This window comes from Pelobates fuscus, chromosome 13 (assembly GCF_036172605.1).
Source record: "Pelobates fuscus isolate aPelFus1 chromosome 13, aPelFus1.pri, whole genome shotgun sequence".
NCBI classification, from domain to species: Eukaryota; Metazoa; Chordata; class Amphibia; order Anura; family Pelobatidae; genus Pelobates; species Pelobates fuscus.
Genome location: NC_086329.1, coordinates 69,250,023 through 69,265,279, shown reverse-complemented (window position 1 = coordinate 69,265,279; position 15,257 = coordinate 69,250,023). Strand labels below are relative to the sequence as shown.

The 15,257-nt window shown below is 40.7% G+C and overlaps 1 protein-coding gene across 1 annotated transcript in view; it reads left to right on the top strand.

The window, feature by feature from the left end:
* Positions 1-15,257, top strand: part of LOC134582602 (serine/threonine-protein kinase N2-like) — a 35,819-nt gene that overhangs the window by 6,549 nt on the left and 14,013 nt on the right. The window contains exons 2-8 of the mRNA XM_063439269.1: positions 3,425-3,479; positions 3,766-3,920; positions 5,780-5,870; positions 8,514-8,641; positions 9,380-9,539; positions 10,266-10,294; positions 10,376-10,604. Coding sequence (XP_063295339.1) covers positions 3,425-3,479; positions 3,766-3,920; positions 5,780-5,870; positions 8,514-8,641; positions 9,380-9,539; positions 10,266-10,294; positions 10,376-10,604 — 847 coding nt within the window. The remainder of the gene's footprint in view (positions 1-3,424; positions 3,480-3,765; positions 3,921-5,779; positions 5,871-8,513; positions 8,642-9,379; positions 9,540-10,265; positions 10,295-10,375; positions 10,605-15,257) is intronic.

Below are 15,257 nucleotides of genomic sequence, written 5' to 3'. Positions count from 1 at the left end.
CCAAACTTTGTGGTGCAACACATTAGTGTGTCGGCCACACAATTTGAGTGTGTCGCATAGAGGTGTCCGACAGGAAGGGGAGCACATTGCACAACGTTACCCTCCTGCTATCACTTCGTGTAGCATTGTCGAGCTTCTGTTTCCCCTACCTGGTCTGACAGGAATCGCTCACTGAGAGCACAGAACTGCGTGTCGGAAAAGGATGCGTGTCTGAAAAGTGTGCCACCAACGTAAAAAGTTTGGAAAGCTCTGCTCTAATACTGAGATGGCCTCTGTTAATGTGCCCTGGAGAGGGGTCTCTCTATTATTATTATTATTGCTGGCATTTATAAAGTGCTGTGGGAGGTTTTGTGAGTGCAACCTGGTGCTGTGATGTGGAAAGTGCTGTGGGTGCAATATGATGATGTGGGAGCAATCTGGTGCTCTAGATGATGTTGTGCATGTTGCCTATTGCTGTGGCCAAATGCAGATTCTACACTGTTATGTATAATTCAGTTATAGTGAATTAAAAGTATCACAAAAAAATAGCTCAACTGGAAAAACTGGAAAATTACCGCCATTTGATTGGTAGTATGGGCGGGGAGAGGGAATTTTCACACGCCCCGTCTTGCCTCCTGATCCACCCACCAGTCCGTATTGGACGCTGACAAGGGGAGGGGTCTCCCTCCGTCCCTTTATAAGGAGTCTTCCTCTCAATTACCGGCTTGCTCTTGACAAAGGTGTATGTAAACGCCGAAACGCGCCTCGAGCTGTACCATGCCGATGCATATTATTTGCTAGAACTATTTCTTTTTTCTTTATTTTTATCTTTAACTGGGTTACCATGATGCCTGTACTTATGTGTACCTAACGAAGTTAGTGGACTGTGCTCCTCTGTTCTACTTATGAGGGATAGCTTGAGGATGCCTCGAAGCAGCAGGTAGCTTTGCCATTTTTAAGTTCAGTTAGTGAGCTGGCTAGGGCATACTAGGGTGCAGTGTCTCTAGGCTATTTCATTCAGGGCGTTTTACCGTATATGGGTTTCACTGGTGCAATTTGGTATGTACTAGGGGGGAAGTCCATCCTCTTTTTCCAATTTCGTTCACTTCTATGGATCAACTGAGTTCTGCACCCAGCTACTAGCAGCCACTTCAGTATACCGGCTGTTTACCACTTATACTTAGTAAGGTCCACTAGCTACCGCCTCTGCGACTGATTTAAATTAGTAGACCAGTACCCATAGGAACCTATCCAGTGACTTCTACCTCCTTTACAGTTACTGGGATTTTTGTGTTTGGCTATTGGGTTGGGTCCTCACTATCTTTAGAGGTGTTTCCAACAGTACCATCAGGTGTCTGGGGTTAACGTGACGTTACTTGGGGATCTATTAAGGCCCATATAGTATGAGCTACGTTTAGCCCCTAATTACCTGTGTTTTGTCTTCATGCCATTAGTTACCGGGTATTTTAACTAGGTGAAGTTTTCACTTTTCTCATGATTGCTACACGTTGTTTTTTGGAGTTCATTTGGGTATCTAGCAATTTTGCCTTTACTTTAATTGAATTTATATATATTTTTTTGATTGTCAATAAAGGTCCCCACCATTTTTTTAGCTATACTTACATTTGGAGGTATCTGTGGATTGGAGTAGATCCCACCTCCTCTTTTGGAGTTGGCGGTCTACCCCATCTTTTTGTATGTTTTGCTAAATATTTGACCTCTTCGAATTAGTACTTGGTGGCAAAACCCTTGTTGGCAGTCACAGAGGCCAGACATTTCTTGTAGTTGGTCACCAGGTTTGTACACATCTCAGGAGGGATTTTGTCGCACTCCTCTTTGCAGATTCTCTCTAATTCATTAAGGTTTCGAGGCTGACATTTCGCAACTCGAACCTTCGGCTCCCTCCACAGATTTTCTATGGGATTAACATCTGGAGACTGAACCACTCCTTTGTTGCCTTGGCTTTGTGTTTTTGCGGTCTTGCATGGAGCACCAGACAGAGGAAGACTGACAGTAATTTTGTGTTTCCTCCATTTGCAAATAATCGCACCACCAAGCTGCTTAGCGATGGTCTTGTAGCCCATTCCAGCCATGTGTAGGTGCACAATCTTGTCCCTGACATCCTTGGACTGCTCTTTGGTCTTGGCCATGGTGGAGAGTTTGGAATCTGATTGATTGATTCTGTGGACAGGTGTCTTTTATACGGGTAACGAGCTGAGATTAGGAGCACTCCCTTTAAGAGAGTGCTCCTAATCTCAGCTCTTTACCTGTATAAAAGACACCTGGGAGCCAGAAATCTTGCTGATTGATAGGGGATCAAATACTTAATTCACTCATTGACATGCAAATCAATTTATAACTTTTGTTGACATGCGTTTTTCTGCAATTTTGTTTTGTTCTGTTCTGTCTCTCACTGTTAAAATACACATACCATTAGAATTAAAGACTGATCATTTCTTTGTCAGTGGACAAACGTTCAAAATCGACAGAGGATTAAATACTTTTTTCCCTCACTGTGTGTGTGTATGTGTATATGTGTGCGTGTGTGTATATATATATATACCGTTAATTTCCACTGGGGAATGCATTTTATTTATATTTTTAGGTATTTAGGGCATTTCCTCCTATACGGAGTATTGAAAGGCAGAGATAGCTACAGCTGGTCTGATTGTTCGCTGTGACATCACTGTGACATCATCCTTGCTGAGCACAGTTCAGTCAGTACACACTGCTTAAACAGTAGTCACTGCTTAGCTGCTGTGGTGATCACGTGGCTAAAGATGGCAAATAGTAGAACAATTTTTTCCTGTTTTCCATGTGTATGCTGTGATGTAAGTAAAAGACTTGATTTTCTGTATAAGATTCCAGTTCTACATATAATTAACTGAGTTTTATTATGTTAACCAATTCCCCAGTGTAGTCCAGGATGGGGGATAAAGAGAATACAGATTGAACATGTTATCTGATTAGTAATGGTGAACACTGGGGAGGTTACACTCAGGTCTATCATTTTATTCTTTCTTCAATATTTAACCCTTTCATGGCTCCAGTTTTAATGTCCAAAGCACAGTGACAGCATATGGTTACTGTATCGGTTTTTGTGGTATGAATTCCTTGACCCTTATTCATTTCAGTTAGTGGTATGTCAAGTGAAAGTACTATAGAGTATTGTTATTAGGATGCTTATACACACATATATCCTGTATATGTATATAATAAATATATCCGGACTGAAAGACAGCACTGAGACACTAATACTAGCAGCACAGGAACAGGCAATCGGCACCAGATCAATAGAAGCAGAGTCTACCACACCAGACAGGACCAGAGATTCCTCGCAGACAATCCAGCACATAGTAACCACGCTGAGAGCCACAAATAACTTGTGATCCTGTTCGTCTGGCAAAGAGACTTTTTCTGATTCTTTTAATTTCTGCCTTTTCAGGTCAGCGGAACACAAGTAATCGATGTTATCGAGCAAGGAGCAGGGGCACACCCAGGTACATTAAAACACTTTGTGTGTGTGTGTGTGTGTGTTGTAAATATATAAATATATATTGGATACATATCACATATCCCATTAAAGTAACCAAACTACCCATCATTAACCTGCTTACACCATTTTTATATCCACTTTGTGACTTACTGTAGACTAGATGCTGCTATCATGACTGGCTTCAGCTATCGTGGTTTTACTTTTCGATGTCTGTCTTTCATTAACCTCGATTGAGTGATACTGTCTGCTGCCATTTGTAATTCTTATTTTGTCTTATTATTAATTTGCAGATGGTCCCCAGATTCCAGTTGCTTCTGATAGTGATTCATTCTCCTCACCAGATGAGGACAAGTTAGCCACTTTTGAGAAACAACTCGAAGATGAGTACAAAGTTAAGAGCGAAGCAGAAAAGCTGATAAAGGCGTATTCTACCGACCGCTCCAAAGTATGTTTGGCATATTTTATTTTATCTTAAAGATAAACTATATCTTTATTTATTTGCATTTTAGAAAACTCCTTCCACTTTCTGCAATGTGTGACTTTTCCCCACTCGTGATGGGATCCTAGCTAATTTTAGTTGATAGCAGGCTGGGGATCCAGGAGCTAATGGACTCTTTCTGCTCCTGGATCGGACTGAAATTAAAATACATCATTTTGTGGAGTTTGCCTACGGCTCTCTCTCAGCTGAATAGTACAAGGCTCTTCCTTCCACTTTTTTAAGTACAAAGATATACACAACTCTCGTTTTTTTTAGTTATTTTGATTTGATGTATTTACAAGACATATTGGGGGGTGGATAGATGGTGAAAGAGAAATAAGAAACAAAACCGTGGGTGAGAAAAAAAAACGTGGAAAGACATGATAGCAAAGGATATAAAGGATAATAGGCAGCCATAAGTAAATACCATAAGAGTGAATGAAAGTAAAATACAGGATAAATTGAAACGTCCCAGAGAGCACATTCTGTCTAATTAGAAGGGGCTGGCATTTCAGATAAGGTAGGGATCAAGGTAAAGATTGGTAAACGAGTATTCCCTAACATCCTCTCCATCTACCATGATGTTGTCTTCAAATAGTTTGTTAATAGCGGAGGGGTACAATATGTTGATGTATAGTTTCCACATTTGCTAAATCCTTTTTGTTAGCTTTCCTTTTGCCGTTGTTGTAAATAGTGTGTCGGTTCTGAAAATGTGAAGTAATTTGGTGGTAAAGAGGGAAATATATTAAATCTCTAGGTGAAGACCAACAATAGAGGAGAAATGCAAGGAACATTACAGTGTTAGAAATACAAACCTGTATCCCTAATGCTGAGGTGCCCCTGTCCCTAGTCAAATACAAGAAACCAAGAGGGAGGCACTCATCTAAACATGCATACTTATAAGGGTGCTGCTGGGGCCAATTCATACAACATACAAGATCCAGCGCACTCACTAAACAATAATTTAAGTATTAACATGTAGCCGTTTTATTTAAAATCACCTTACCTAGTCAAAAATAATGGGGGATTAGTTACATTATATGATCATACGTTGCATAAGCCTGCCACAACTCCAATGTTTTTGCCTAGTTGAGGTGGATTAATCTCATAAGAGCATACATTAGGTTGCTAGATTAGGACCAGCCAAGAATGGGGTACATTGACGTTGTGGCAGGCTTATGCAATGTATGATCATATACTGTAACTAAATTCCCATTATTTTTGCCCAGGTTAGGTGTTTTTAAATAAAGCGACTACATTATATGAGCCTTGAGATTGCTATTTGGTGAATGGATGAGTGCGCTGGATCTTAGTCAAATACATGTCATCGTCCCCCTCCCCTCATGTGCAATACAAAATAATAGTAAAGTTTTGCTTACCTTTTCCACCTCTCTACATCCCGCAACATCAGTGAGGAAACGTGGCATCATTCTTGATGGTCCAATCCAATGTTCCTCCTGGGTTGCATTGGAGATCTGATGCTTTTCTATGAGCTTCCGCGACACATGACCGATTTTTACTTGTTGCTGTGGAAGCACCTCTAATCATTGTCAGTATGACAGCCTTTAAAGGTGAACTTAACCTAGCAATAACTTCTAAAAAAACCTGCACTGTTTTACATTGCAGGATTAAAAGGGAAAGGAACTCTGCACCCAGGCCATTTCACTGAGATTAAGCGCCTTGGTGACTTCATTGTCTCTTCAAAAGGGTTTTAAGGGACAGTGAAAATTAAACTTAGCTCATGTATACATGGTGGTGTGGGGTAATAAACCTAAACGTCCAGTCTTTGTTTATCTTAATTATCCATTTGATTTTTCTGCTTACAGGATCAGAAACATCTCAGTGATGCTCAGAAAATACTCCATGACAGCAAAAGAAAAATAGAAATTTTGCGCATGTTGATTCTCCAACATAAAGGTAAAGGTTCAGTGATGTCATATGTTCTGTGTATTGTGAATGTGGTTTGTGTTCTGCTCTCTTATAGAAAGCTAGGTTTATGGGGAAACATACAGCTCTTGGAAGTGTCAGACAAAGGGAATTCAGCTATGATTCAAATGTTATTTCTTGTATTATTTGCAAATAATGGAATCTCCCAAGAATATTGCACTAACGCGTTTCGACCGTTATGGTCTTTATCAAAGTGCTGTAGTGTGAAACAAATTTAGCGTTTAAATACATTAAAAAAGGCGCGCATTGTGATTTCTTCGCCTGTTTTTATATATTCCGTGATATGACATATTCTTATATATATGTAATCCTTTTCAATAATTTTTACTGTGTTAAAATTAGTAAAATATTTTATTCCAATAAGCTTCCCCACCAAAGTTCCGAATAGCAGTACAAAGCATGGATAAATATGTATAAAATGGATGTTCTTTACACTGTTTATTTACATTATGGACATGGTACAAAAGATATTTGAGAAAAACTCATTGATGCTGACCGGAACCGGAGTTTCGCTGGAACGCAAAGGGAACATGACCGCTGACCCGGAAATGCCCTGTGACACGCAACGTGACCGGAAGCCGGAAATTAAATGACGAGGAGTAACAGCCGGAAACCGGAAGTAAACCGGCGAAGAAATCACAATGCGCGCATTTTTTAATGTATTTAAACGCTAAATTTGTTTCACACTACAGCACTTTGATAAAGACTATAACGGTCGAAACGCGTTAGTGCAATATTCTTGGGAGATTCCATTATATGCTATGCTATGCAAATAAAGTTTGTTCCTGTACTTCCTGACTTGGTTTTCATCAATTGACACAAGGGGATTCTGACAGAGATAAACTTAACCTGCCTTTCCAGCATTGCGGTCTCCAGGAAATTATAAAAAGGCGCTTATAGTCTGAGCCGCTATTTAAGGCTCAGCACCACGTGAGTGGTCAATTTTATATTTATTTCATTTCATTCATTTTATACAGGCTATACTATGTCCTTTATTTTATATTTTTAGGACATCCAAGACATATGGTAATATTGCCTGTTTAATATATTTTATCTATTTTATATTTGGTGTATAATTACTTGCTCTCACTATACTATTTACGATATTGCTTTATACACTTTCTGTGTGATTTGGAGTGACTCACACTTGGTGATTTGAGCACCTTTTACCAATATTCCTCCTTTTTTACTGTGTTTTATTATAACAGGCTATTTACCCAAGATTATTTTGACACTTTTAACGTAGCGATTTCATCGCCAATCTCTGCTAAATATTGGAGTAAAAGTGTTTTTTTTCTCTATTTTGGCATATACACCAATAACAACGGTTTTGTAATGTGTATTTCGTAAAGCTAGTGTGTGCTATTGTGTTCAGCTACATCTGCTGAGTATAACGATACCCCCATTGTATGCCTTTGGCACTATTCTGTGAATCTACAATGCCATATAAGAGACAAGGCTATTTCAGTTTCTATAATTAGAATTTTCATATAATGATTTGACGGGCCTATGTCTCATTTTGGAGTATTATAGCAGTTTGACTGTTTAAATAACCCCACAAAGGGCTTTCATTTGATAAAGCAGATACCCCAGGGTATTTTATATGGCGTATATTGTGCCCTAACTTGTCACCATTTTTTTACGAATTTATGCCAATGTTTGTGGTGAAAGGAAAAAAAATATTTCTTACACTTGATATGTGTCACTGTCATAATATCCCCAAAAGTATGCTCAGTTACATCTTCTGAGTAAACCAATATGCCCAATGTATGACCTAGACACTATTTTGTGATGTTACAGTGCTGTAAACGAGACGTGACAAGTTCAGGTTTTTAAGTGTGAATTTTCATGGTGTTTTGATGTGTCCGTGTCCCACTTTGGAGCTCTTTAGCAGGCAAGCTAGCCTAACACCGAATTCACCAATTCCCCACTATTTTCCGCCCACCCCAGCTAGCTAAATATATAATTTTAAAATATTTTAATGAATTAATAGAATAAATATAACCCCTGAGGATTCAAAAAGATAAAAATTAACCCTCCGGGTTTAAAAAAATAAAAAGCTGATGACTGTAAAATGTAGTCCCTGCCAATTGGCAACTGTAGTCAGTGATCAATTGGCATGAAAGGGGTTAATTATATTAAAGCAGGTGAAAGGGGGTGGGATTTAACTTAAAAACTTTTATTTACAGGGAGAAGCAGATCATCACTGATCCGTCTCCATGCACTTCACACTGGCCGCGGAAGAGTCAGAGGCTGTCAGAGCGATCACAGCTGCAGGGACAGTGCGATCGGGGGCTCCCAGTCTGCGTTGAATACCGAGACAGACCAGAGGAGCGTTAACCCCGCGATTGCGGTGATCCAGGGTTAACTTTAATAAATGACAGAACTTTTCCATCAAGGTTCCTTTAGGCAATGACAAGCTTGATGGGAAATTTCTGTCTGTGGTCGGAAAGCGGTTAAAATGTTTTGTGTTTGAAACAGTGCACTGAGACATATAGAAATATGTAGAGAAACCTTATAGAAATTACCCGTTTAATACTGTGACACCTGAAACTACCATGTCGATTTCCTTTTTACCATTAATATAATAAAATTTAATAATTTGTGTCCTAGAAACACCTACAATAAGTCCATTGGAGAAACGCATTGAGGAGTTGAGCCACCGATTTGCGATCGAGCGTGCCGTGGCTGAAGGAGCCAAACATGCCATCCAGAAATTGGATGGAAAGCCGCTTGTTGAGGTCAGTTACAAAGTGTATTCTCTTAACCATTTCATCCCCAGAATGAATAATGGGCCTCCAATGTCTGTCAAGGGGTTGGAAGTTGCAGTTTATTGGCATTAGCCAAGTAGCCATGGTATAGTATTATGACTTATAAAGCGCCAACAGAATCTGCTTTATGAATAATTTATATTCTCTCTTCTGAGACCTTAATTGTTTGAAGTCTTTATTGGTCCATTTGTTCTGTATTTTATTCTGTCTCTATGGTGCTTTATTTACAATTCTCCCAATTGTTTAATTCCCATTTAGTTTTATTAAAAGCCAATAGCATAATATCAATCTATGGAAATCTATGCTAACTAGTTTTTTCTTTTCCATTCAGCATTTAAGTTTAATACGGGTTTTTTTCAATAAACTGATTTGTAGGAAATAAAAATCTGAATTACCAAACTGAAACAAACCTAGATAAGCTCTGACTAAAGCCGAGATGGAATTTCTCCAGATCACTATTTTTAGTTTAAATATTTGCAGTTCAGATTTCAGACTTTAGTGATTAATCCTGAGTTTTATACATTGAACATGATGTGGAATTATAACACCCTTTATAAATACAGTGAAAGTATGAGCCACACTTGTAGGACTTGTGTGTCTAACCTTGAACATCAGCTCATGTTAGACAGCAGCTTCCAGATATTTTTGCCAGCAGATAATGTCTGTCGTTCTGTTGATCCTTTATCTTTTTTTTTCACTTTTTAACAGGCACAATCAATACTACAGGCGTCAAATGAAAAGCTGGACCTCCTTAAATATTCCTTGCAGGAACGAGTGAAAGAACTTCCTGATGGCCACCATAGGAAGAGTATAACCACCGAGGAACTGTCCCTTGGTTCAGTCAAATCCAAGTCCATAGCACTAACCGGTAAGTTGTTTTGTCTCTGAAAGATCTGGGAATAAACGAAACAAGAATATTTAACATTGAAATATCCGAGCATGTTTCCATCTGTGTGAAGTCTGACTGGAGGAAACTCACAGTTAGTCTACTGATATTCCAGCAGGATTTATTCTATGTGACGTGTATGCAAGTTTAAATGTGACCGGTGACATTTTAAATGATAACAATATGTAACTCTTAGCATCATTCTTCCAAATGTACTGAGCTAGCTTTCTGCATAACTTTTTATTGAGTGAATTAATAGCATAAACTAAGTAAACAAGTTAAGCATTACACTTTGAGGAATATTTTACTAATGGGAAATTAGATAAATGACTTTACTTACTGTCTAAGACACAGTTTATAATCATCTGAATATGTGAAAATGACATGTTACTGAGAATTTGCACTTTTTTGGTATTCTCATGAATTCAGTTTTACTTTTTTTTTTTTTTTATTATCTTAGAGTCCCACTAAGTGTAAAGGTTAATCCAGACGTGGACTCCTTGTTCACTTTGCATAGAGGGGTTCCAACTTGTATAGCGTGGACTTGTTGCATTTTGGTTCTGAATTACTCCTGTGAGTGTTTAGAAATATCTAATAATGCAAATAGTATACGTTTCCTCTCTAATGGCACCAGTGAGATAAACCTTGTCTGACTACCAAGCAGGGACTAACTGAAGTTACTGAGTTTTTATCTGTTTGTAAGTTCAGTTTTGGTTGATTTATATTCTGATAAAGATGTAAAAGCTGCCTAATCATTTCATATTCTGTGTGTGCTACTTTGACCAAACACAAAGTTTTCTTTAACATCAATGTGAAAGTGTAATAGCCATTGTTACAATATTTATTCTGATTGTTTGACAGGTACTCTGAAAGTGCGAGTAAAGGGCTGTCACGGTATTCTGGAGAATGTACCTGGCAGACTAAAGGACCCGTCAGATGTTCTCCCTGGCAGGAGTCCACGTCGAGGAAGATTCTTATTAATGAACCGGATCAGAAGAAACAACCGTGGCAGCAATCAGAACATCCAAGAGACTTTTGACTTTTCTAGTACAGTGATTTTTATCTTATTAATCCCGTTATGTGTACAGTGACGCTCAATAACAGTGCTCAATATCTGGGGTATCGAACCTTTCCCTGCTACAATTGTTAAACTACATATCCCACCATTTACTGACAGAATTTATAATCATAGTCCAGTAACATTTGACAAGGTCCAGTAACATGGTTAGACAAGGTCTGTATAGGAATCTTGGATCCTTTAACTCTGTAATGTTCCTGTTTGGGGAGAATGGAGGCGAAATACAAATATTATTATCTAATAGGATTCTCCGTCCTTCACAAAGACCCTGCCAATCAATCACAATACTGAAAGTGTTGTCAAGGAGATCAGTTTTACAAAGCATATTTCCAGATATCCCTCCGCAATTGCCTTTTTCCAACAAATTATTTTACAAATTCTGAATGAAGTGACTCTAAACTTTAAAAGTGAAGGAAACATTTACCAAAGATTCTTCAAGCTGGGAATCCTATCTGTCAACTTTATATCCTCCTCTAAACAAGTTACAAGTTGCCTTTTGAAACGTCCTCCTGGTCCATGGGGAGAATACTGGCTCACAACACCCCTTACATTATCGTCTTATCTAATCAGTAGACGAGATCTCGACTACTTTACTCATTGATGATTTCATTGTTTCTTTGGGATTGCGGCTTTACCATTCTGAGACTTGAACACAGCTCACAGCCTGACTTTCAATTTTATGCTCTGGACTTTCCTGATTATTTGTTAATGCACTGTTTTGGGTTAATTTTTTATCATCCATTTAATTGCCATTAAATATTATTATTACATGTATCTAACAATGACATTGTGATATATAACAGTACATTATTATGTAATCCTGTACATTCATAATAAATGCTAATAGTATTAAACAAATACAATAATACACAAACGTTACTGTATAGTAGAAAACATGGAATAGTGTGACAAAAAATATATAAATAAGATAGGCCCACCTCTCAGATCACCAGTAAAATCCTTGACATAATGTCATACCCAGGGGTGTATAACACAGGAGGGTCTATGTAGCAAACCTCATAGGAAACTGTAGCACTTCAATATATGTGGAGTATAAACTGCAAGAAAGCCTCCTTAATTCAGTGTGCCAAAACAAGGCTGCAGGGTGTTACCTCCTTAATCCAGTGTGCCAAAACAAGGCTGCAGGATGGTACCTCCTTAATCTAGTGTGCCAAAACAAGGCTGCAGCATGGTACCTCCTTAATTCAGTGTGCCAAAACAAGGCTGCAGGGTGTTACCTCCTTAATCCAGTGTGCCAAAACAAGGCTGCAGCATGGTACCTCCTTAATCTAGTGTGCCAAAACAAGGCTGCAGGATGATACTTCCTTAATCTAGTGTGCCAAAACAAGGCTGCAGGATGGGACCTCCTTAATCTAGTGTGCCAAAACAAGGCTGCAAGATGGTACCTCCTTAATCCAGTGTGCCAAAACAAGGCTGCAGCATGGTACCTCCTTAATCCAGTGTGCCAAAACAAGGCTGCAAGATGGTACCTCCTTAATCCAGTGTGCCAAAACAAGGCTGCAGCATGGTACCTCCTTAATCCAGTGTGCCAAAACAAGGCTGCATGATGGTACCTCCTTAATCCAGTGTGCCAAAACAAGGCTGCAGGATGGGACCTCCTTAATCCAGTGTGCCAAAACAAGGCTGCAGGATGGTACCTCCTTAATCTAGTGTTCCAAAACAAGGCTGCAGGATGGTACCTCCTTAATCCAGTGTGCCAAAACAAGGCTGCAGGATGGGACCTCCTTAATCCAGTGTGCCAAAACAAGGCTGCAGGATGGGACCTCCTTAATCCAGTGTGCCAAAACAAGGCTGCAGGATGATACCTCCTTAATCCAGTGTGCCAAAACAAGGCTGCAGGATGTTACCTCCTTAATCCAGTGTGCCAAAACAAGGCTGCAGGATGGGACCTCCTTAATCTAGTGTTCCAAAACAAGGCTGCAGGATGGTACCTCCTTAATCTAGTGTGCCAAAACAAGGCTGCAGGATGGTACCTCCTTAATCTAGTGTGCCAAAACAAGGCTGCAGGATGGTACCTCCTTAATCTAGTGTGCCAAAACAAGACTGCAGCATGGTACCTCCTTAATCCAGTGTGCCAAAACAAGGCTGCAGGATGTGACCTCCTTAATCCAGTGTGCCAAAACAAGGCTGCAGGATGGGACCTCCTTAATCCAGTGTGCCAAAACAAGGCTGCAGGATGGGACCTCCTTAATCCAGTGTGCCAAAACAAGGCTGCAGGATGGTACCTCCTTAATCCAGTGTGCCAAAACAAGGCTGCAGGATGTTACCGCCTTAATCCAGTGTGCCAAAACAAGGCTGCAGGATGGTACCTCCTTAATCCAGTGTGCCAAAACAAGGCTGCAGGATGTTACCGCCTTAATCCAGTGTGCCAAAACAAGGCTGCAGGATGGGACCTCCTTAATCTAGTGTTCCAAAACAAGGCTGCAGGATGGTACCTCCTTAATCTAGTGTGCCAAAACAAGGCTGCAGGATGGTACCTCCTTAATCTAGTGTGCCAAAACAAGACTGCAGCATGGTACCTCCTTAATCCAGTGTGCCAAAACAAGGCTGCAGGATGTGACCTCCTTAATCCAGTGTGCCAAAACAAGGCTGCAGGATGGTACCTCCTTAATCCAGTGTGCCAAAACAAGGCTGCAGGATGTTACCGCCTTAATCCAGTGTGCCAAAACAAGGCTGCAGGATGGGACCTCCTTAATCTAGTGTTCCAAAACAAGGCTGCAGGATGGTACCTCCTTAATCTAGTGTGCCAAAACAAGGCTGCAGGATGGTACCTCCTTAATCTAGTGTGCCAAAACAAGGCTGCAGGATGGTACCTCCTTAATCTAGTGTGCCAAAACAAGGCTGCAGGATGTTACCGCCTTAATCCAGTGTGCCAAAACAAGGCTGCAGGATGTGACCTCCTTAATCCAGTGTGCCAAAACAAGGCTGCAGGATGGTACCTCCTTAATCTAGTGTGCCAAAACAAGGCTGCAGGATGGTACCTCCTTAATCTAGTGTGCCAAAACAAGGCTGCAGGATGGTACCTCCTTAATCTAGTGTGCCAAAACAAGGCTGCAGCATGGTACCTCCTTAATCCAGTGTGCCAAAACAAGGCTGCAGGATGTGACCTCCTTAATCCAGTGTGCCACAACAAGGCTGCAGGATGGGACCTCCTTAATCCAGTGTGCCAAAACAAGGCTGCAGGATGATACCTCCTTAATCTAGTGTGCCATAACAAGGCTGCAGGGTGTTACCTCCTTAATCCAGTGTGCCAAAACAAGGCTGCAGGATGGTACCTCCTTAATCTAGTGTGCCAAAACAAGGCTGCAGGATGATACCTCCTTAATCTAGTGTGCCAAAACAAGGCTGCAGGATGATACCTCCTTAATCTAGTGTGCCATAACAAGGCTGCAGGGTGTTACCTCCTTAATCCAGTGTGCCAAAACAAGGCTGCAGGATGATACCTCCTTAATCTAGTGTGCCAAAACAAGGCTGCAGGGTGTTACCTCCTTAATCCAGTGTGCCAAAACAAGGCTGCAGGATGATACTTCCTTAATCTAGTGTGCCAAAACAAGGCTGCAGGGTGTTACCTCCTTAATCCAGTGTGCCAAAACAAGGCTGCAGGATGATACCTCCTTAATCTAGTGTGCCAAAACAAGGCTGCAGGGTGTTACCTCCTTAATCCAGTGTGCCAAAACAAGGCTGCAGGATGATACTTCCTTAATCTAGTGTGCCAAAACAAGGCTGCAGGGTGTTACCTCCTTAATCCAGTGTGCCAAAACAAGGCTGCAGGATGATACCTCCTTAATCCAGTGTGCCAAAACAAGGCTGCAGGATGGTACCTCCTTAATCCAGTGTGCCAAAACAAGGCTGCAGGATGGTACCTCCTTAATCCAGTGTGCCAAAACAAGGCTGCAGGATGGTACCTCCTTAATCTAGTGTGCCAAACCGAGGCTGCAGGATGGTACCTCCTTAATCCAGTGTGCCAAAACAAGGCTGCAGGATGGTACCTCCTTAATCCAGTGTGCCAAAACAAGGCTGCAGCATGGTACCTCCTTAATCCAGTGTGCCAAACCGAGGCTGCAGGATGGTACCTCCTTAATCCAGTGTGCCAAAACAAGGCTGCAGGATGGTACCTCCTTAATCCAGTGTGCCAAAACAAGGCTGCAGGATGGTACCTCCTTAATCTAGTGTGCCAAAACAAGGCTGCAGGATGGTACCTCCTTAATTCAGTGTGCCAAAACAAGGCTGCAGCATGGTACCTCCTTAATCCAGTGTGCCAAAACAAGGCTGCAGCATGGTACCTCCTTAATCCAGTGTGCCAAAACAAGGCTGCAGCATGGTACCTCCTTAATCCAGTGTGCCAAACCAAGACTGCAGCATGGGACCTCTTCCATTGTGCCAAACCGAGGCTGCAGTGGGAAACCTCCTAGTCCCACATTGTTGTCATGCTGTAGGTTTCCACGTGTTAGCGTAGTGAGACTATTCAGAATCAGGGAAATCCATTAGATATCTCAGTCTTGAGATTTACAAAAAAAATGGCGCTGCTCCAAAGTAAAAACCAAGTAGACCGTTTTAGTCAGCCAACAATCTGTACAGGTGTTGCAATGTATAGCAAAGTA